Raw genomic sequence first — 21,550 nt, 5'->3', positions numbered from 1 at the left:
TGTTTATGATTGCTAGAAAAAGAGAAAACAATCCAAATGTCTGACAACTGGCGAATGGGTAACCACATTGAAGTGACTGCATACAATGAAATATAATATTCAGTAACGGAAAGGAATGAACTCCTGATACAAGCAACAGTGGCGAATCTCAAAAGCCATTGACTAAATGAAAGAAGCCAAACACAAAAGGGCTCCGTACTCTGTTTTTTTCCATCTCTATGGCATTCTGGAAAACAAACGAAAAGTCAGAAATCAGAACAGTTGTTGCAGAGCTGGGGGATGGGAGGAAGAGACTGATCAGGAAAGGACCTGAAGGAACTTCGGGGGTGGGTGGGGCAGGTTCTGGTGGGGGAGGGGCAGGCAGAGGGGGCAGATGTTCTGTAGGTCCGTGGTGTTGGTACTTCCATTGCGATGTCAACACTCACCAAATTATATACCTGAAATGGAGCGTTCTTACCTTCTGTAAACCACACCAGTAAACCCTACTTTAAAAAAAAAAAAAACAAAGGAAGACCTGCTTAGTGTAGAAATGGTGAAAACGTGAAGTCATAAAGAACAACACAGAGGAGCAGCTGGCTGGTTCAGTAGAGCGTGCGACTCTTGACCTTGAGGTTGTGAGTTTAAGCCTCATGTTGGGCATAGAGATTATTTTTTAAAAATATGAAATTCATCTTTAATCTCAGCCCAGTATTAATTGCAGGCTTAATATTTTGATGTGTCTTTCTGGATTTTCTCCCCATGCATGTACTGTAAGCTCAGGTAACTGCCTTTTTTTTTTTTTTTAACCTAGCCTTATAATAATTTTTTCACATCATTCCTTTTTTTTAAGATTTTATTTATTTATCTGATAGAGATCACAAGTAGGCAGAGAAGCAGACAGAGAGAGAGAAGGAAGCAGGTTCCCTACTGAGCAGAGAGCCCGATGCAGGGCTTAACCCCAGGACCCTGGGACCACGACCTGAGCTGAAGGCAGAGGCTTTAACCCACTGAGCCACCCAAGCACCCCTCACATCATTCTTTTTGACATCACTTTTAATAGCAACTTAACTCCTTCCTTACCATTTGATTCTTAGGCAGTTTTGAGTTTTTTATTTTAAACAATATTGATGAATATCTTGTTCTCATTCTTCCCTCGGTTTTAAATATCTCTTATGCCCAGAATCTAATTCTATACCAGTGAAAAGGCAGCAAGACAGTGATACTAGATACCTAATGCCAGAAATCATTCTTAGAGTGAAAAAAAAAAACAAACCCTCAAATTTGTTGAAATTAATTTTAATGTGTTCTTATCCAGGATAGTTAGCTTTTCGGATGTATTCATGTCCATTTTATTTTATAAAATTTTAGTCTGGTTAATGTGAAAACTGAAGGGCAGAAACTATCTACTCTTGCTACATAACATTTATACTATTTCTTTTATGCAATCGATCTTTTGTTGAATGTAATTTTTTTTTCCTTAGGCAGAGAGTAAAACTCTGCCACCCAGCTACTTCCGAGATACACTTGTTCATTTGTGACTCCCGTGTATGGTTGATTGAATTCCTCCTTAACGTGTATCACCCCAGAATACCTCGGGGCCCAATTGAACGTTACGTGCTTCCCTTGGTTCCTGTCTCAAATTGTCTTTTTTCAATTTCTTATATCCTCTCCCAACCTCCAGTAGACACATGCATGTGTCCACCCACTGCTGTGCTGTTTTCAGAGACATCCTACCCTGTCGTTCCCAGTGTGTTGATCCATGGCTTTGAGTGATGGTTGTAGCAGGTAGTAGTATTCCTTATGTAGGACCTTCACTCTCAGCAAGACTTACACTTGCTGATGGTGTTGATGGTTTGTGGATTACTATTCACTTTCACTTATGTATGACACAAGTTGCCCAGCAGCATGCTAAGTGAGACCCTTGAAGGAGCTCAGAAGCAGGCAGTAATCACTGGCAAAGGTGATGCCACATTTTCTCTGGCTCTCAGGCAGCCTTGGTGCACATTTTGCTTGTGCACTTCATACAGGCCATCGGTCTTATCTCCTGTATCTAGCTCCTGAGGTCTTTGCTGTTAACCCTGTGATAGAACTTCGGGTGTGTGCATTTCAGGAGAGGGAAATTACCTAGGACAGACAGAAAGAGAGCAGCTAAACACCTCTCACCAAAACCACAAAGAAGAAATTAGAGAAGCTGGAGCAAAGGTGGGGCAAAAGGTTTTAACGGGACCTCGAGAGGTGAACAGGTGAGAACAGGAACTGTGGATGTCTCTGTCGGTCACTAAATGAATTCACATCATATCTAGGAGTGCAGGCCATGTGGTATCAAGGGTTTTGTGCGAGCCAAAGAGAAGTTCATCTAGCTAGCTGATGTGTCTGAAAGAATGTAAGTAATTTAGGCAGTGTGGATGATGATTTCCAATGTAAAAGCCTAGTTTTTATTTTGACTTTTAGGAACTGCATGTTAGTTTTCTTGATTCTGAAAATTTAGAACCCAAGAAATCAAACCCATAGATACAGAGAATATATTGGCGGTTGCCAGAGGAGGGAAAGCTTATGGTGGGACACATGAGGGAAGGGGTATTAAAAAATTTTTTTAAAGTGTACCCATTCATTTCAACATACCTTAGCCAATATCTTGAATTTCTTTTAAGAGGGGGCAAGAGCATTTGCTTTGCTTCACAAAAGAAAATTATTTTAATAAGTGATGAAAAATTCAAGCTAAGATTTTAGTTTTTAAAATTGTGGAAGTCTCTGGGGTGCCTGGCTAGCTCAGTTGCTTGAGTATCTGACTCTTGGTTTAGGCTGAGGTTATGATCTCTGGGTTGTGAGATGGAGCCCCATATGGGCTCTTCCTCTCCCTCTTTCTCTTTGCCTTCCCCATCTCGCATGCTCTTTGAATAATAAATATTTGAAAACAAATAAAATAAAAAATAAACATTGTGAAAGTCTCAAGACTTTAAGCCCCCAAATAAATGAATAACCATAGTACTTTTTTAATACTCAGAACTGTATATAAATTAGAGTAGATTTTACAGAGATGAACCTTCACTTCAGAAGAAAAGGACAGTGATAAAATATTTTAAAATCTTTAATTTAAAAATTAGGCCTGTATTTGTCATATTTCAAGCATCTAACAATCTTTTCTACTTTTGTAGGAGGTGTGTATAAGTTTCTATGGTATAATTTCAAAATAGCTCTCCATGATATGCTTTACTTCATTAATGTTTAATATCTTCCTTTTCCTCCTTGATATATATGCTTACATCTATATATTCAGTAAGAAGAAAAGTTTTGTTCTCAGATGATTGTCTGCTTTATTCATTTTAGGAAATGCATGTTAGTTTTCTTGACTCATGTTCCTATCAGCAATGCAAAGTTAAACAAAAGCGCTGGCGGTAACTATGTTGAATTAGGCTATGTCTTCTTCACATTCATGATTGCCTGAATTCCATAGTTAGGAAAATTTGCAGCAAGATACTTCCATAAGCCAGCTAGGCCACCAAATTCTGAGGCTGGCAGAGACCTTAGAAATCAGCAAACCCATTCCTGCCATTTATAGGTGAAGAAACAGAAACTGAGATCGATGCCAACGTAACTTGGGGTCATCCAACTGGACAGTGACCCTTCCCTCTGGGTTCTTGACTCTACAGATGCCTCCCCCTTAGGCCACACTTCTCAGCCGTGGTCATCTAAGAGCTGAAACATGAATCCTCTATCCCTACGTTATAGCCTTTGTCTCTCCTAAGAAGAGTGTGTTAAGAATAAAATTCCCACTGGTTCTCTGATTATCCTTTCTAGCTCCAACTTCGCTCAATTTGTAGTAAGAACTGACAAATTGATAAGCCACATAAATCAATTCCCTTTCAAGAACCTAGAATAAGCTCAGTCATTTTGTAACACAGAAGCTACATGTTGTCTCAGCTTCCAAATGAACTAAACTTTGCCTTTAGCAGGCTGGTCTCAAGATTAAATACCTATGGAAGAAATACGATTACACAGAGCCACAACGTTATTCATCTAAAATATTCTTTGCTTGTTTTTCTTGCCAGATATCTGTATGCCCTAGGACAGAAGGTTTGGAAAAGATGGAAAAAACGTTACTTTGTTCTTGTTCAGGTTAGTAAATTATTTTCCTGTTACACAATGAATCTAAGACAGCAGTTCTCAAACTTTTGTTTAGTGGGTTAAATCTGTTGATATTCACTGTGTTAGAAGTTAAACCAAAAAAAAAAAAATCCTTAAATACTTAATTTCAAAATAAAAGTAGCAATTTTTTACATGCTAACACAAGTAACAGTTTTATGTAAAATAACTGTGTTCTGAATCAATTTAGGTAAGTGCGAGGCATTATTTTACACTCTTGTACATCTTTTTAATGTCTAGCTTAATAGAATGCAGCTGTATTTTCATATCAGCTTCCTCATTCAATCTGTTGCAATATCAGATGAAATTTAGCCACTGGAAAATTCCACCATACGCACCGGAGACGATAGCTGTGAAAAAGGCAGATGATGTCTAAATATTATTACAAAAATAGTTTTGACCTCACAGATTTCATGAAAAGATCTTAAATTCTTCAGGATAACAGGACCATACCTTGGGAAAAACTGCATCATCCTGATGTTTTATAAATAAACCATAATACTTAGAAGCTCCCACTTTTTTACAGATACTCCATTTTTATCGCCTGTTCACATAATTACATCGGTAAATTACCTGGACTGGTAGATTGGTTTGCAATACGATTCTGAATATAGACAGGTTACTGGGATATTTATTCTGACTGACTCTGTTTTGTTTGTTTGTTAATCACAGATAACCTTTGCTCATAGAATGTACTCATCAAAATCAATTTACAGTAAGGAATACTTTCTAAGTAGCAGTCATTCCATTCTATGATGAATCCAAGCTATTTTATCCCCAATGGATATATATGAAAAGAAAATAATTGTTGGTATTCTTAACATTTAAAAAGTCTCTAAAATCTTGTTGATTCCTACCCATGCATTAAGCAAACTTTAAATGGAGTCTATCAGAATAATATGGTGAAATGCCAAGGAAGGATAACTGTCATTTGCTGTCTTCCAGGTGTAAGGTAATCTATCCATTGTTGGATGTGCCACAATGCATGGTAACTTCATGAAAAGTATAAAAATTCCATCAAAAGTAGTTTTATCTGCATGGCAGCCAGCCAGCCTATTTCGTTAAAATGTAGCCTTATGTGATTAGAACCAATATTTGGTCAACTAATTTAACAAAAGATACATGTACTTGTATGCAAGTACTTTGGCAGTCTTGATAGAAAGCCCAAACATTTGCTTTGGGTAATTGTCTTCCGTTTGGAGTTCTGGGTGATCTGTCCTCCAAAACCACACCCATAAGACCTCTTTTTTGGTTTCCATATTTAATTTCTTTACATCATTACAAGGACTTAAATGCATTGACTAGGCAGTTTTCATGCAGATCTTTCTGGGCATTTGATTTTATTCCTATTTATAGATGTCTCACATATAATTTAACAGGTTTGTATTAGCAAATTTATCAAATCTTTCTAAGTCATTCAACTGATATTTCATAGAAACCGCAGTTTCTTTTTCATTGTCCTACTTCATGCATTATAATGCAGACTCTTTTTTAACTTCATAGTTTTAATAGCTGATGTTATTGGCACAAACAAACCTAGCTGACTCTTAGTAAGCACAGAGTTTTACATATTAGTCATTACACTTTTTTTTAATTTTTACTTTCTTAAAGACGTTATTTTTCCATACACCCCCTACCCCCCACACATGCCATAGTCTCCCCATCATCAACATCACTTGATACATTTGTTACCAAGAATGAACCAACATTGGTACATCATAGTCATCCAGTGCGCATAGTGTTGTATATTAAATGTGTTTGAACAAATGTGTAATGGCGTACATCCAACGCTGAAATGTCACACACAGTGTTTTCACTGACTTGAAAATCCTGTTCCAAGCCAATTTGGCCCTTCTCTCCTCCGTGTCAACCACTGATCTTTTTACTGTCTCTGTAGCTTCACCTTTTCCAGGATGGAAATCTTACAGCACATAGCCTTTTCAGATTGGTTTCTTCCACTTTAGTAATAGGCTTATAAGTTTCCTCCATGTCTTTTCATAACTTGAGAGCTCATTTCTTTTCATTACTGAATAATATTCCATATTCCTTTGTCTGGGTGAATCAGTTTATCCATTCACTTACTGAAGGGCATCTTGGTGGCTTCTGAGTTTTGGCAATTGTGTATAAAGTTGCTATAAACATTCTTGGGCAAGATTTTATGTAGATTTTCGTTTTCAACTCCTTTGGGTTAATACCAAAGAGTATATATTTATTACTTGTATGTGGATCATATTTATTATGTTTTAAAGAATGAATCAGAGTGTTCATTAGTCTGGAGATCTAGTTAAGTGACAGGCCAAGAGAATTTCAACTGTGTTGACTGCATGTGTGAAAATTGGCTTTATTAGGTCAGTCTTAAGAGATCAGATGATCACCTCATGGTTTTAGCCAGGTGAGTTTTAAGGTAATCCTTTGCTCCTTACCTAAGTAAGGAGTAAACTAACCAAAAGTTACAGAACAAATGTGTGTACTTTGATGGTCACCCTATAAAAGAGTTTAGGAATGAAAGAAAGAATTAGAGTTCTTTAAGATCATTAATTGGTTATGTCTTTGAGGAACATTAACCATGTCTTTAGGAAGCTATGAAGTTCTCTCAGTAACAAAAATAAGTTTAACATTTTTTTTTTAAGATTTTTATTTGAGAGAGAAACTATGTGCACTGAGTGGAGAAGGGGCAGAGGAAAATAATCTCAAGCAGCCTCCCCTCTGAGCACAGACCCCACCTCGAGGCTTGATCTCTTGACCCACGCCGAAACCAAGAGTCAGATGCTTAACCAATGGAGCCACCCAGACATCCTAAGTGTAACATTTTAGAGGGCAAAATTTAGTTTAAACCCATAATTAAAATTTAAATGTAAACCTATATACCCCATAATTGAAATTTAGAAAAAACACTACCAGAATATGATGAATGCATATTTATTCTATCTGAGGTATCATCTTAAAATCTGAAGTCCTATTTAAGCATTATAATTTTGCACAAATATATGTACATACATGCCCTCCTACAGAGAATCCCACGCCAAAGGTATTGAGATAAACACGCCAGTACTCTGGCAACTTTTTGAAGTTTTAAATACAACTGAATCTTCGTTTCAATTCCAAATGTAACAGGAAGACAAATGGAATGCACACACCTCAGAATCAAGATGGATGCGTATGGAGATTCAGTGAGAGGGCCCATCAGGAAGACCTGGGTAGTTTTTATTAGTATTTTTAAAGAGGGCTGTCATTCTCCTGGCACGCAGCTTGGAGGTTCATACCTGCAGGCTGCATTACTGAAAGGTGAAGGAGTCATTTTTCGAGGGAGGACACTCTCCCCCTGCTGTGTCTGCTGCTGCCACGGGCAGAATGGGGCTCGGGCGATAATGGGAATCTCATCACCACTTGCGAGTGTGTATTATACGAGTGATCTAGCCGGAGATGTAGCCATCAGCTCAAGAATTTGTCCTCATAAAAATTGATTGAGAGTCCGGTTTGGCCAGCTGCAAAGTCATTGTTCAAAGTGAACACTCGAAGAGCTGCTGAGGTGAAAAGACTTCCATATAAACATTTAAAGCACAGTTCAAAATAGGACAATAAATTATTTATTAACGTGGGGTGCTTATTGAACTTCCAGGTAAGATTGTAAGTAAGATTAGGTTTGGTCCCCATTTAGATTCTGAAGTGAGTGTAGTTACAGTATTGAATAGATATCCATGTGTTTTTAAGAGGCTGGGTTTTGTTTGTTTGTTTGTTTGTTTAGTGAAGGTGGTAAATGTGGGTCCAAGCCAAATGCAAAGAGCAATTGATTTTGAAGAATATGTTTGAAATCTTACCAAAGTTAAACTTAAGTGTTTCTGATTCATTTTTCTTATGCTTATTCAGTGTTCTAGTATTAGATTTGGAGGATATCATTGTTGTAAAGTACTTAGGACAACAATACATTTTTGTTCACTATAGTACAAGCATTTAATAGCTTTAAAATTCTCTGATTTAATCAAACTGAATTATTTCCTAAATCTATAATCTGCTAATGTTTATTCAAATAACCGTATGTCTCCACATATTGCATATTCTGTGATAAATCCAGTATGTTCGAAGCACTCACCTACCACAGTTACTGCTATCTTATATTTATTAAGCAGTAGTAGCAGGCATTTATGTGAAGCACTTTTTTTTTTAAGATTTTATTTATTTATTTGACAGAGATTGCAAGTAGGCAGAGAGGCAGGCAGGGGGTGGGGGGAAGCTGGCAGGCTCCCTGCTGAGCAGAGACCCCCCCCACCCACCCACCCACCCACACACCCATGCAGGGCTCAATCCCAGGACCCTGAGATTATGACCTGAGCCAAAGGCAGAGGTTAAACCCACAGAGCCACCCAGGTGCCCCAATGTGAAGCACTTTTAACACATCATTTTGTTTAATCCTCAAAATAAGGTATGTTTGAGGGATAGGTAATAAATAAGATCCCTGTTGTATGAAGGAGTTATATCATTTACCTGGAATTTTAAAGTTAGTATGTGGCAGAGTCAAGCATTTAAATCCAAATTCAGTCAACAGAGTAAACTTTCATGTTCCCTGTCCTAAAGGTACGATTCAGTTGATGCACACGAATAGTGTTGGTCTGAAGACAGATAGCTATAGGAATAGTCACTGTGGATCACTGATTTCATGAGGTACAAGACAGTTTGACTAGACCCGGCCAGTAAGTGAAAGCACAGAGACTCTCATGCTGGTGAAGGCTACTTACTGTGTGACATCACTGGAAACTGAAGTAGACATCAGTGTTGTTTTGGCCCTGTCTCAAAGTGTTCACTGCTTGTTGTCGACGTGTCAGAATCATGACTTGAAGTTGCTGCAAACAACAGCAGGCCATCAAGACGTAATGTTAATTACACATCAGCTGAGTTGGCACAGGATGTAAACAGGGAGCCGTGTCACTGAGGGATCCGTACGTGCTGCACACACGGGAGAAGCGCTCCGTTAGTGAGACGCCATCAGAAATCTGCTTGAGACTTAAAAGAAGTGGCTGCCCCAGCCTGTTGCTCTCTGAACTCATCAGTACACGGGGAGACCCACTGTGGCACGCTGCTCTCATGTGTTTGAGAATACCACTACGACATGAAATTATATGATCTAGATCCAGTCTTCGGACATCAGCTGTTAGCTGAGAGCAATGGGAAGTGAAGAAGTATATTGTTTGTCAGATCAAGAAAGTCATGGGATAGTGGCTGTCTTTGATTGAAATTTGCAAACCGAAGGCATGTTCAATGTAGGAAGAAATCAAATCATACAGAATTATTTATGGGGAAAATGAAAGGCCCTCATCAACAACACCCCTGCCAGCATTGCCACCTTATTCCATTCTTGTTTTCAGAAGACCATTGCCACTAGAATGGCTTTCTGAAATTCTATCTGTGTGTGTGTGTGTGTGTGTGCGCGCGCGCGCGCACATGCACACACACACATGCACACTTTTTTTCTATTGGTGTTTGCTTATTTTCTAAATGGCATCATTCCATATATATATTCTGTATATTGCTTTGATCCCCCTTAAAAATATTATAGATGAGGTGCCATGTCAGTATATAAAAATCCACTTTATTCTTTTGACTGATGATTGGATCCCATAGTATGGGTTTAACATAATTTATGTAACAATTCCCCTTTTTTGGACATTGAAGTTTTTCCTTTTTTTTAAATAAGCAATGGTGGGAACACCTGAGTGACTCAGTCCCTTAAGCATCTGACTCTTGATTTCAGTTCAGGTCATGATCTCAGGGTCATGAGATCAAGCGCTTTAGGTGGGCTCTGCAGTGAGTGTAGAGCCTGCATAAGATTCTTTCTTGCTCTCTCCATCTCCCCTTCCTCTGTGTTCCCTCCCTTTTCCTCTCTACCTCAAAAAATAAGCATTGGTACAATCTGTGTGTGTGTGTGTGTGTACATGTAAACATATGTATTTACATGTGTGTGTGTATATATATATGCGTGTGTGTGTGTGTGTCCCCTATATGTTAAGCTTTGTGTGTATGTGGGAATATTCTTATAGAAATGGAGTAACTGGGCCAAAGGGCATGGATACCTAAGATATGTAAGATTATAAAGCTTTAGATGACTCAGGAATACTCAAATAGTCATCAGAACTTTGGCTTGTTTTTTCATTTGTCATTTTTTATAATTAATAGTCATTATGTGTCAGCAAAATTATTTTATCCAAGATGCACACCTCCAACATGAAAGAAAATTGAAAGTTCTCTGGGTTGTGGGGCTTATTTGGAACAAAATGTTAGCGGACAAGAATTTTTTCTTTAGAATGTATTTTTTAAGATAACTCTTGCTTTGTGACCAATGAATTTTCCATAGTAAAGAAAACAACGGTCATATTAATTATACAGTTTACCCCTGGACATCAACAGTACATTTACTTTTCAAAATAATTATAAAAGATGAGCTATTACATGATCCCTTACCTGTATCTCCAGAGCTAAAATATAAAAGGTGAAGCGAACATGGGGCTGGATTTTGTAAGGAGAATCTGGTGCGGACCCCGTGGCGATCCCAATGCAAAATGCCTCTTTCATTCATTGCATTCGGGAACACCCGGTAGTCCCTGAAAACTTGCTATTATCTTCATGTTTTGACTCCAGGGAAATGCCTGATTCCTCTTTGTAGAACTTGTACCTACCAAAAAAGCACGAAGAACCTATGAATGAGAATTGTGCAATATTGTGAAATCAGAATGAGACATTGGTGGGCTTAGGGTTTGTTTGGGTTTTTTTTTGAAAATTGCTTTACAAGTCTCAATTTCTAAATTTGTGTGTGTGTAGCCTGTGTGTATGTATGTATTTATAGTCAACATAGATCTTTCTACGTACCTACATGTATGCCTGCCACGTAGTACAGACTCAAATATTTAAGGAAGTGCTATCTGTCCCTTAATTTGGATTCCTTTTCACACCTCTATATGGAACATAACACAGACTTCTGTTTGGGCACACATGACCAAGCCTCAGTGTCCTGTTGGAACTACAGCCAGAACAGTCCCACTTAGATGCACCTTCTCCAGTTTCTCTGCCTCTGCCTCTGTGCTAGCCGAAACTACTCGTATCATTACACGGCTCTCATATACAGCATCATCCTAGCGACTTCTGCTTCCTGCCATTCTCCTTATAAACTCTTGTTTGCATGGCCAAAATAATCTATTTGAGGCGGACCTCCGATTTTGCCACTTGCTGCTTAAATCTTTCTATGACTTCCCATTATGCATAGAATTACCCCGACCATGACCCGGAGAAGATCTTACATGTTCTGGCCCCTGGCTTCCTCTTTGGCGAGTCCTCTGTCCCACCGAGCAGCACTTGAACTTGCATGTTCTCCCCCAGATTAGTTACAGGGCCAAAAACTGGAGTTCAGTACTTCAGCGTCACGAGCCTCCCTTTCCAAATGTTACCTCAAATAAATACTTAATATGAGCTTATTTTTTAGTGGGGGATTGCTATGTGAATATCCCTTTGAATTAAGTCCCCTGCCTTTTCTTCATCTAGTGCATCTATAAGAACTCTGAAGAGTCTATTGCTTTCATTTCCCCACGGCTGGCTCATTCTACTGACCCATTGGAGTATCAGGTCAAATGTCACCTTACGTGACCTTGTGTGCCCCCCCCCCATCCAGAGTGTCCCTCAACTCACCCCCTGTCCCAATCTTATATTTTTCAGGGCATGTATTTCTCATCAAAATAGCCTTTTTTTATGTATATATTTTCCTATTATTTCTTTACCCCTTTTAGAATTTATGCTCCATGAAAACAAGGACCTAGTCTTTCTTATAATCTACTGTGAGTAGAAACTATTTGTGAAATAATTTAATATATGGGCATCACTCTGACCATTGTTTTTAAAAGACTGCCTTTCCTCTTCTTTAATTTATACACCAATTGCTAAATCTTTTTTATGCCATTTGGTCAAGACAATAAATATATATTCCCCTCAAATCCATCATGATCTTGAAGATATATTCCTTTTCCTTGATTAAATTAAGCGATAGGGATTTTTTTTTAAATAATTCTAGCAGCACCTTTGGCCTCTACCAAGAGCATTTCCAGCTAAGGATTTTTTAAGCCTTAATCTTTACTGAAATTAGATGGTGGCAGTTGCTAAGCTGCCAGCTGTTAACATGATCTCTGCAGTAGGAATACAACATGAAACGTGGATGCTGTGGTCTCTCAAAACTCGTCGTTAGCGCTCCTACACGTGGACACAGACAGGTGTTGTACAGGCTGGCCGTTGAAAATGACATGGGCGGATTCCCAGACCAGATGCAGAGACCTCGTGGGACCTGAGCAACTTAAATGAGGGTGCCCTGTCCAAGGTAGTGATGCCAAAACCTGATTTAATGCTGTCCTCAGATTAAAGTCTGTTTCTAACCCCCAGCTCTCAATAAATCCATTCTTTATGGAGTTAAGAGTGGATTGCGTTAAGTATACTGAATGTTTATTATTGCTGTATCTTTCCACGGGAAGGATTTTCAATTGCAATACAGTACATTATATCAGCTTTATTCGGCAATGTACAAGGAGGCTTATAAGTGAAAACAAATACTAGGTCAGACCACCTGTTTTTGTGTAATTCCCTGTCATGTGGTGATGAAGCAGAGTAGAGGCCGCAGAATACCTCCCTTGGGAGCCCAGGGAGCAGGATAACCGCCTTCCCACCACCCCCTCCTGGATCCCATATCTTCTCTTTCAGTGACGTATTTTAACTTAGTGCCAACTGAGGGTGACACGTTTTTCAGACTCCAGCTTCTCCCAATTACCCTCAGTTTGGATATTGGCTAGAGAACCAGTAGGTATAAGGTGTTAATGCATTCACTAGAACATATCCTGCAGGTTCATTGTAGACTTAGCCTCAGGAATGTGCTTTAATATGACCTTGCAAAAGAGATGGGGAATGTGAAAGCTCTTGGGGATACTAAAGAACTCCAGGGAAGTGTAAAATGCAGCATTGTTTTATGGAACTAGAACCAGGAGGCAGGGAGTTAAAAGGATGGTATTCGTAGTCCCTCGTTTCTGGAACCAGTGTATTCAAAAGCCAATCTGTACTTTTTTTCAGTTGTCTCCTGGGTTGGGTTTCCTAATTCTCAGTCATAGCTTTGTTAGTCGTTGGTGTTTTGTTACTCTTCCATCTGTACTCTTTGTTAAACCCACTGCCCAGTAATCCATGACAGAGTCTGAGTCTGGTGAGTGACTTTTGAGATAGTAAAGCATTAAGTAAAATATTAAAAGATATACAAAATAAAACAATGTTTAATATTTTATCATTTAAATCACCATGGCTTTAGAAAGTAGGTGATTCCTTTGAGGGTGAAGGGCTATTTGTTTGTTGTTTGTTTGTGTTGTGCTTTTTTATTATTTCTAAAGATCTTGAATTTAGTACTTAAAATTTTATGTATCCATCATGTTAAATAATAATTTAAAATGAGCTAGAAATATAAGTGCTTAAAGCATAAAATAGCAGCTGGACCTGTATCAAGTTATATTAAAGAAAGAAACAACACTGATGTTAGGCATTTTACATTGCATGTGAAAAAACAAGCCTTTTGATGGGTAATTTTGAAAAACTAAATCTTAAATGTCAAACAAATTTTTAGCATTTTAGGTGGGTTACATATCATATCTGGGTTCTGTAGTGCACAACCACATGAACATAAATAATATAGAGATCTTTAGAGATGAATGCTTTTAAAAAGAGTAACCATTTCCAAAAAGCTACATTGAAATGTATAATCAAGATGATATCCATTAGAAATAAAGGGGATCATATCTAAAACTACATTCAGAGGCATCTCCGTGTTCTCTTTCTCAGGTTCTTGTTCATTTACGTATTCATTCGACAAGTCTGTGATCTTGATGGGAAAGAAACAACCTAGGGAAGGAGTGGGGTGCAGGGAGAACCAAGTGAGTTTGGGACCTGGAAGCCAAGAGAGGAAAGCCAAAGCCCTCAAGTCATTCACAGCAGAGAAGCATATGGTCCCCAAAATCAAAATCGGCCAGGCGCCTTCACTCTGTTACAGCAATAAGACCCATCTCCAACCCCAAGGCAATGATTTTTGGAAGTGGTAAAGGAGGAGAGAGAGAGGGAGGTGATCTCCTGATGGCGGGGTGTGGTTGGTTGAGGACTCCTGCGCCACGGGCCAGTGGGGGCCAGGCGCCCTACATCTGTTGTCTCTGATTCTCTCAGAGCTCTGGAGGGCCATCATCCTTGTCTCCTTTGACAGGAAATTGACTGAGATATGGAAGAGTTAAGGTGACTTCCCCAAGGTCATATCTAAGATGAGTGGGAAAGAGTAGGTGAGGGCAAATGAGAGTGGGATTTCTGTTTCGCAGTGGCAGACTCCTACTAAACCTGGCTTTATCCCCCTTTCCTGCTGTTTGAAATACCTTGATATGATTATCTTCAGAGAGCCCTTTTCTGGCCCAGTTATCAAAAATACACCCCCTTTAATATCATTCTCTTTACGGTTTTATTTTTCTTCAGAAATGATTCACACTCAAAGTCGTTGACAATACTTCATTTGTGGAGTCTTCTCCATTCTCTTTGAGACTGATTTTATTGTTCTGATTATTTTTTTCTGATTGTGATGCTGAAGACATTGTTATAATACTCCTGACCTAGAAATACTCATTGTAGATATGTGTCGAGTGAAAGAATGGAGGGGAAAATACCACAAGAACAGGAAAGTATATCATATAATTATAAATGCATGTGGAACTAAAGGCAGTTATTTACCATTCTGACTAGTAAGCCAAGAGAGACTAATTCTCAGATCTGTGCAAGGTATCAAAGAATGACCAAATATATCTTTCTAAAAGACCAGATTACATTCATGCTACTGTTCAAACTCTTTTGCCAGTAAATAATTTTGTACAACTTATAGGTCATTGTAAACTTTTTTTTTTTTTTTTTTTTTTTTAAGAGAGAGCAGGGGGCAGGACAGGGGAAGACAGAGGGAGAGGGAGGAGAGGTTTTTTTGTGGTTTTTTTTTTTTAAGATTTGATTTATTTATTTGACTGAGACAGCACACAAGCAGGGGGAGCAGCAGGCAGAGGGAGAAGCAGACTGCCCACTGAAAAGGGAGCCCGATGTGGAGCTCAGTCCCAGGGGCCTGGGACCATGACCTGAGCCAAAGGGAGACACTTAACCAACTGAGCCACCCAGGCACCCTGGAAGGAGAGCTTCTTAAGCAGGGTCCATGCCCAGCACAAAGCCCTGTGTAGTGCTTGATCTCACGACCCTGAGATCATGACCTGAGCTGAAATCAAGAGCCAGTTGCTTTAACTGAGCCAACCAGGTGCCCCAGGTCACCGTAAACTTTTCATCATAAATTTAAATAGTTATAATGGATGCAGTTTTTAAAATAAAACCATTAATCAATTATAAGCACGCCAAAGAGGATCTAAGTGCCGCTGTGATTCTATGGCTACCTGTAACCATTGAAAATTGTGTTTTATTAGCTTTTTCTCCTTGAATTCTTATTTCCCTGGGTCTTCCCCAACAGAATTTTACTCTTAGGAAGTAAGTATTATGTGTCAGAGTCCTCCTTCATCACCCTATCACGCTTCTCTGAAAGTAAAAAGAAGTGTACAAAGTTGGGACTTTAAAAAAAAAAAAAACTCCCATGAAGTCCTAACCTTCCTTAGAATGTGACCCTAGTTGGAAAAAGTGTCCTAATTAGGATGCGGTCTTACTGGAAAAAGGTGGGCCCCTAATTCAGCATGACTGCTGTCCTTCTAAAGAAGAAGGTTTGGGGAGTAGTCAGGCACCCAGGGAGAACGCCATGGGAGGGTGAAGGCAGAAATGGACATGATGCTTCTGCAAGCCACGGCGTGCCCAACATTGACAGACGTGATGGCAGAGACCAGGAACAGAGTCCCCGTCACAGCCCTCAGAAGGAGCCAACCTCGATTTTAAACCTCAAGCCTCCAAAACAGGGAGACAATAAACTTCTGTTTATGCCACATAAATAAGCAAACTTAAGCAGAGAACAAACCTATCTGACAGACAAAAAATAACATAGGAAAGACAGAAAGCCCCTTTCCCTGAAAACAGCTTCTTCTTTACTACTTCTTTTGCTGAACACTCAGATTTATTTCCCCTTTTCCCTCTGTTTGAGGAAACCAAGTTAGTTAAACTACCTCACTTGAATAAAAATAAGACCGAAGGAAAAGGAGAAAACAAACTCTTATAAATAAAGGCTTTAAGTATTAAAAATTATTTTATATTGATGTACATTTGCCATCATAACTAGCAGACAACTAATAAAAGTAGATAAGTGACAAAACTTGAAGAACCATTATTAAACATAAAAAAGTAAAATTTTATTGGAAATGCCCCTCTTCATGGACTGGTGGCTTCCCTGCCCAATCTTCCTGTAAATGAGCAATTTTTCTAAAATGAGAAAGAATTTCAGATTGATTCCTTATGTACAGCATTATTTAGAGATGTAAGCATGGAGAACCCTGGCCCAGCTAAGCACGTCGGTGGGAACAGTTTTGTCACAGAAGCACTCATTTTCTCAACTGGTTTTCGGTTATATATTTAAGTTCCTTAGTTAGATGCCCCAAACACATAGCATTGGAGCATTTAAAATATTTTTACTCTTCCATCATCTTATAACTAAATTAGTTCCTTCTATAATTTCACCAAAAGCAAATAAAATGTCAAAACCACCTAATATTTAAATACTTTGTTTTGCCTCTGAATGTAGAGAACCATACCATTGCCACCGGAAGAGTTCCTACCCAAACCTCACTACATAAATGCCTGCTAGAAAATCGAAGCTGGGTTAGAGAGAGCTGTTCATTTCGACTTTCTCTCCAGCTTGAGTCTGAGGGGGTAAATCCTGTCAAGTTCTCTAGTGGGATACGAAGGGGAAGCAATGAGACTTTCCTGTCATTCAGCAAACTCAGACCTGGAAAGATCCCTGTTATTTAAGGATAGAGGAAAGGTGAGGTGGTGTGGGGAGGAAGGGGAATAATGGAGACCTGTGAAGGGATTCTGTAATGTTAATCCTGATTTTGCTTAATGTGTAAGAAACATGGACTCCATTGAAAAGTATATGGAAATGAGAGCTCCCTGAAATTAATAGAAGAGAGCTGACAGAAATAAGGAAGGAAAACAAACAAAAATTTTGATATCCACATTTTAGGCAACAATGTACAGAATGAACACTATACAGAATAAGTAACATAGAAGACTTCGAGAAGCTCTAAGTCTGAAAACTCTACCCACAGTGGCAAATATTAAAGAAAGAAAATACCCAATATGATAAAAAAAAATCTGCTTATTGAAGTGGAAAGAGAATAGTCCATTTTCCTGGAAACAGAAACAGTAATAAAAGCAACAGTGAAAGTAAACAAAAACATTTTCTGGTATTTAGAAGAGTGCAGATAAACAAATCTCCACATTTCAGGAAATTTAGTGAGAAGATACCTTCAAATATTTCTTGTAAAATATTTTTTTCAATTAAAAATATGTGCATTGGGATGCATGGATAGCTTAGTGCATTAGGGGTCTGTCTTTGGCTCAGGTCCTGATTTCAGGGTCTTTGGATGAAGCCCTACCTAGAGCTCCCTGCTCAGCCAGGAGTCTGCTTTCTCCCTCTCCTTCACCCCCCAAACCCACCCCCTCCCCGTGCTCTCTGTCTCCAATAAAATCTTTTTTTTAAAAATGTGTTGCTTCCTACATCTTAACACTCAACTACAGAAGTCAGTAGAGTTACACCTATAGAGAATTGATGGGAAATTGTGTGGGACTTGAGAATCGAGTAACATCTGTGTTCCATAAGTCACCTTCCTGAAAATATTTAAAGCAAAACTCCTGGTATTTGAGGTGAATGAGTATGGTTTCTCAGAAATATGAAAATTAAAATATAAAAGAATTAAAGAGTAATGATAATAGAGCTAAATCTCTATTAACGGTTATAAAATATTTGAGTCAAACATAAACATGAAAAATGATTCCTGAACAAGTTATGGACATGTGAAGTAATTTTTTTTTTTAATTTTATTTAATTTAGAAGTGGTGGGGGTTGGAGGGGGCAGGTGTCAGAGAGAGGGGGAGAAAGAGAAAATTCCAGAGTCCCTGCTGAGCACAAAGCCCAATGCAGGGCTCAGTCTTAGGACCCTCAGATCTTGACCTGAGCTGAACTCAAGAGTCAGATGCTCAACTGACTGAGCCACCCAGGCACCCGATGAAGAATTATAACAAAATGTGAAACTAAATTCCAGGTTTTTGTCAAAGTTAATCAATGGAGTGATTAAAAACGGGCTGTACTCCTCAGGTTATATAAGAAACAGTCAAAAATGATTTTTGAAAATAGAGATAATAGGAGGTTAGCTCTGTCCTTGAAAAGTTTTAAAGTAATTGGCAGAGAATAAAAATGGGATGTTGAGGAAACTTCAGTAAACCTAAAACATTTTTGAACACTGCATTAAAAACTAATGATGTACTCTATGGTGGCTAACTAAACATAATAAATTTTTTTTTAAAACCTAAAGCAGAAGACACCTGTTCTTACTATACATGTATTAAATGTACACATTAAGAGTCCAATTCTCAGAATGGGATTAAACAACAAAATCCATTTGTTTGGTGATCTTAAGAGCTACACCATAAAGGCAAGAATATGGAGAGAAAGTAGCATGACAGTACTCAGACCAAGGAAAATTTAAGAGCAGTATTAAACCCATCAAAGGATGATAATTTTATATTCAATGAAAATGTAATCAATAATTCTGATAAAACAAATGATGGTGATTTATTGAATATATATCTGAGAGAAGAAAATAAAGGGATAGTGCCTCAAATTACTTGCTGTTCAATTCACTTTCCTTTGTCTCCCATACCCATAGTAGTCTTAATAGTCTTTGATGTAGTTTCTTATGGATAAATATATATCTTACAGCTATCTTAAATAATAACTTTGCCAGAAAATAAGGTAATTGCCTTATTTAGGAAAGCAATATAAGTTTCAGAATGTGAATTATAAAATAATAGTATATTAGAAGGAATATATCTAACTACATTTGAGGACACTTGTGTTTCTAGCTTTAAGATAATGATTTCCTCTTAGGTGACCTTGGGAAAGTCAGTTTCCTCATCTGTGAATTTTGGAGTTGAGATCATGATCTCAAGGGCCCAGCACCCTGATCCCTTAATACCACTGTGTTCTAGAGAATAATCTCTTCTTTTCATTGAAGCTTAGCTCTGGGTTTAACTATTTGTGATTCAGTGAGACTTGAGTTCCCTAGACATCGTAGTCTCCAGTTTCCAAATGTGTTTTCTTAAGGTCCTTACCACACATAATCTATAATTCTATCAAACGTAACAATATTTCATTTGTTAATTTTTACTGATTAAATAAATACCTTGTAGAGTGTTAAGATAATACTATCAGAAAGTAAACCCATACTGTTATGGAATCCAGTCCTATCTTTGCAATTACATAATATGTATTTTGTGGTGTGTGTGTGTGTGTGTGTGTGTGTGTACACACACATATATATACATACAAGTATATATATGATATATATCATATAATTTCATTCATGTACATGAATGAAATTATATTATTAAGTTCCATTACAATTCCAAAGTTGCTTATTATTTTTCCTGTTCAGTTTTCAATTTGCAATTCTTTCTAATATTTTGGCTTTACCTTTCTCTCGAAATAAAAACATAAAAAATACAGTAAGAGCTCACTTAAGTGAATCAGATGTTTTTGAGAAAGTAGGACTTTCTTTTTATTATGATCACTCCATAATCAATTTTTTGATTTGTTTTTATTTTTTCATTTATTTCATTTTTTAATTTATTTCCTTTTTTAAAAAATATTTTAGCATTTTAATGCGTTTTTTATGACTGTGATCGCATCACAGCTACCAGTATACCTGAAAGAATAAGACTTGGTTCCTCCACGGCTCTTTTTTTTTTTTTTTTTTTTCCCATGATCTTTATTTTTTTTTTATATAATTTTTTATTTTTTATAAACATATATTTTTATCCCCAGGGGTACAGGTCTGTGAATCACCAGGTATACACACTTCACAGCACTCACCAAAGCACATACCCTTCCCAATGTCCATAATCCCACCCCCTTCTCCCAAACCCCCTCCCTCCAGCAACCCTCAGTTTGTTTTGTGAGATTAAGAGTCACTTATGGTTTGTCTCCCTCCCAATCCCATCTTGTTTCATTGATTCTTCTTGTACCCACTTAAGCCCCCATGTTGCATCACCACTTCCTCATATCAGGGAGATCATATGATAGTTGTCTTTCTCCGCTTGACTTATTTCGCTAAGCATGATACGCTCTAGTTCCATCCATGTTGTCGCAAATGGCAAGATTTCATTTCTTTTGATGGCTGCATAGTATTCCATTGTGTATATATACCACATCTTCTTGATCCATTCATCTGTTGATGGACATCTAGGTTCTTTCCATAGGTTGGCTATTGTGGACATTGCTGCTATAAACATTCGGGTACACGTGCCCCTTTGGATCACTACATTTGTATCTTTAGGGTAAATACCCAATAGTGCAATTGCTGGGTCATAGGGCAGTTCTATTTTCAACATTTTGAGGAACCTCCATGCTGTTTTCCAGAGAGGTTGCACCAGCTTGCATTCCCACCAACAGTGTAGGAGGGTTCCCCTTTCTCCGCATCCTCGCCAGCATCTGTCATTTCCTGACTTGTTGATTTTAGCCATTCTGACTGGTGTGAGGTGATATCTCATTGTGGTTTTGATTTGTATTTCCCTGATGCCGAGTGATATGGAGCACTTTTTCATGTGTCTGTTGGCCATCTGGATGTCTTCTTTGCAGAAATGTCTGTTCATGTCCTCTGCCCATTTCTTGATTGGATTATTTGTTCTTTGGGTGTTGAGTTTGCTAAGTTCTTTATAGATTCTGGACACTAGTCCTTTATCTGATATGTCGTTTGCAAATATCTTCTCCCATTCTGTCAGTTGTCTTTTGATTTTGTTAAAAAGCTTTTGATCTTGATGAAATCCCAATAGTTCATTTTTGCCCTTGCTTCCCTTGCCTTTGGCGTTGTTCCTAGGAAGATGTTGCTGCGGCTGAGGTCGAAGAGGTTGCTGCCTGTGTTCTCCTCAAGGATTTTGATGGATTCCTTTCGCACATTGAGGTCCTTCATCCATTTTGAGTCTATTTTTGTGTGTGGTGTAAGGAAATGGTCCAATTTCATTTTTCTGCATGTGGCTGTCCAATTTTCCCAGCACCATTTATTGAAGAGGCTGTCTTTTTTCCATTGGACATTCTTTCCTGCTTTGTCGAAGATGAGTTGACCATAGAGTTGAGAGTCTATTTCTGGGCTCTCTATTCTGTTCCATTGATCTATGGGTCTGTTTTTGTGCCAGTACCATGCTGTCT

The 21,550-nt window shown here is 38.3% G+C and overlaps 1 protein-coding gene across 21 annotated transcripts in view; it reads left to right on the top strand.

Moving 5' to 3' along the window:
* Positions 1-21,550, top strand: part of CADPS2 (calcium dependent secretion activator 2) — a 533,537-nt gene that overhangs the window by 344,110 nt on the left and 167,877 nt on the right. For all 21 annotated transcript variants that reach the window (XM_059171710.1, XM_059171704.1, XM_059171699.1 and 18 more), the window contains exon 9: positions 4,029-4,095. In XM_059171710.1, the coding sequence (XP_059027693.1) occupies positions 4,029-4,095 (67 nt within the window). The remainder of the gene's footprint in view (positions 1-4,028; positions 4,096-21,550) is intronic.

Source organism: Mustela lutreola, chromosome 4 (assembly GCF_030435805.1).
Source record: "Mustela lutreola isolate mMusLut2 chromosome 4, mMusLut2.pri, whole genome shotgun sequence".
Taxonomy (NCBI): Eukaryota; Metazoa; Chordata; class Mammalia; order Carnivora; family Mustelidae; genus Mustela; species Mustela lutreola.
This window is presented reverse-complemented; position numbering and strand designations above follow the sequence as displayed.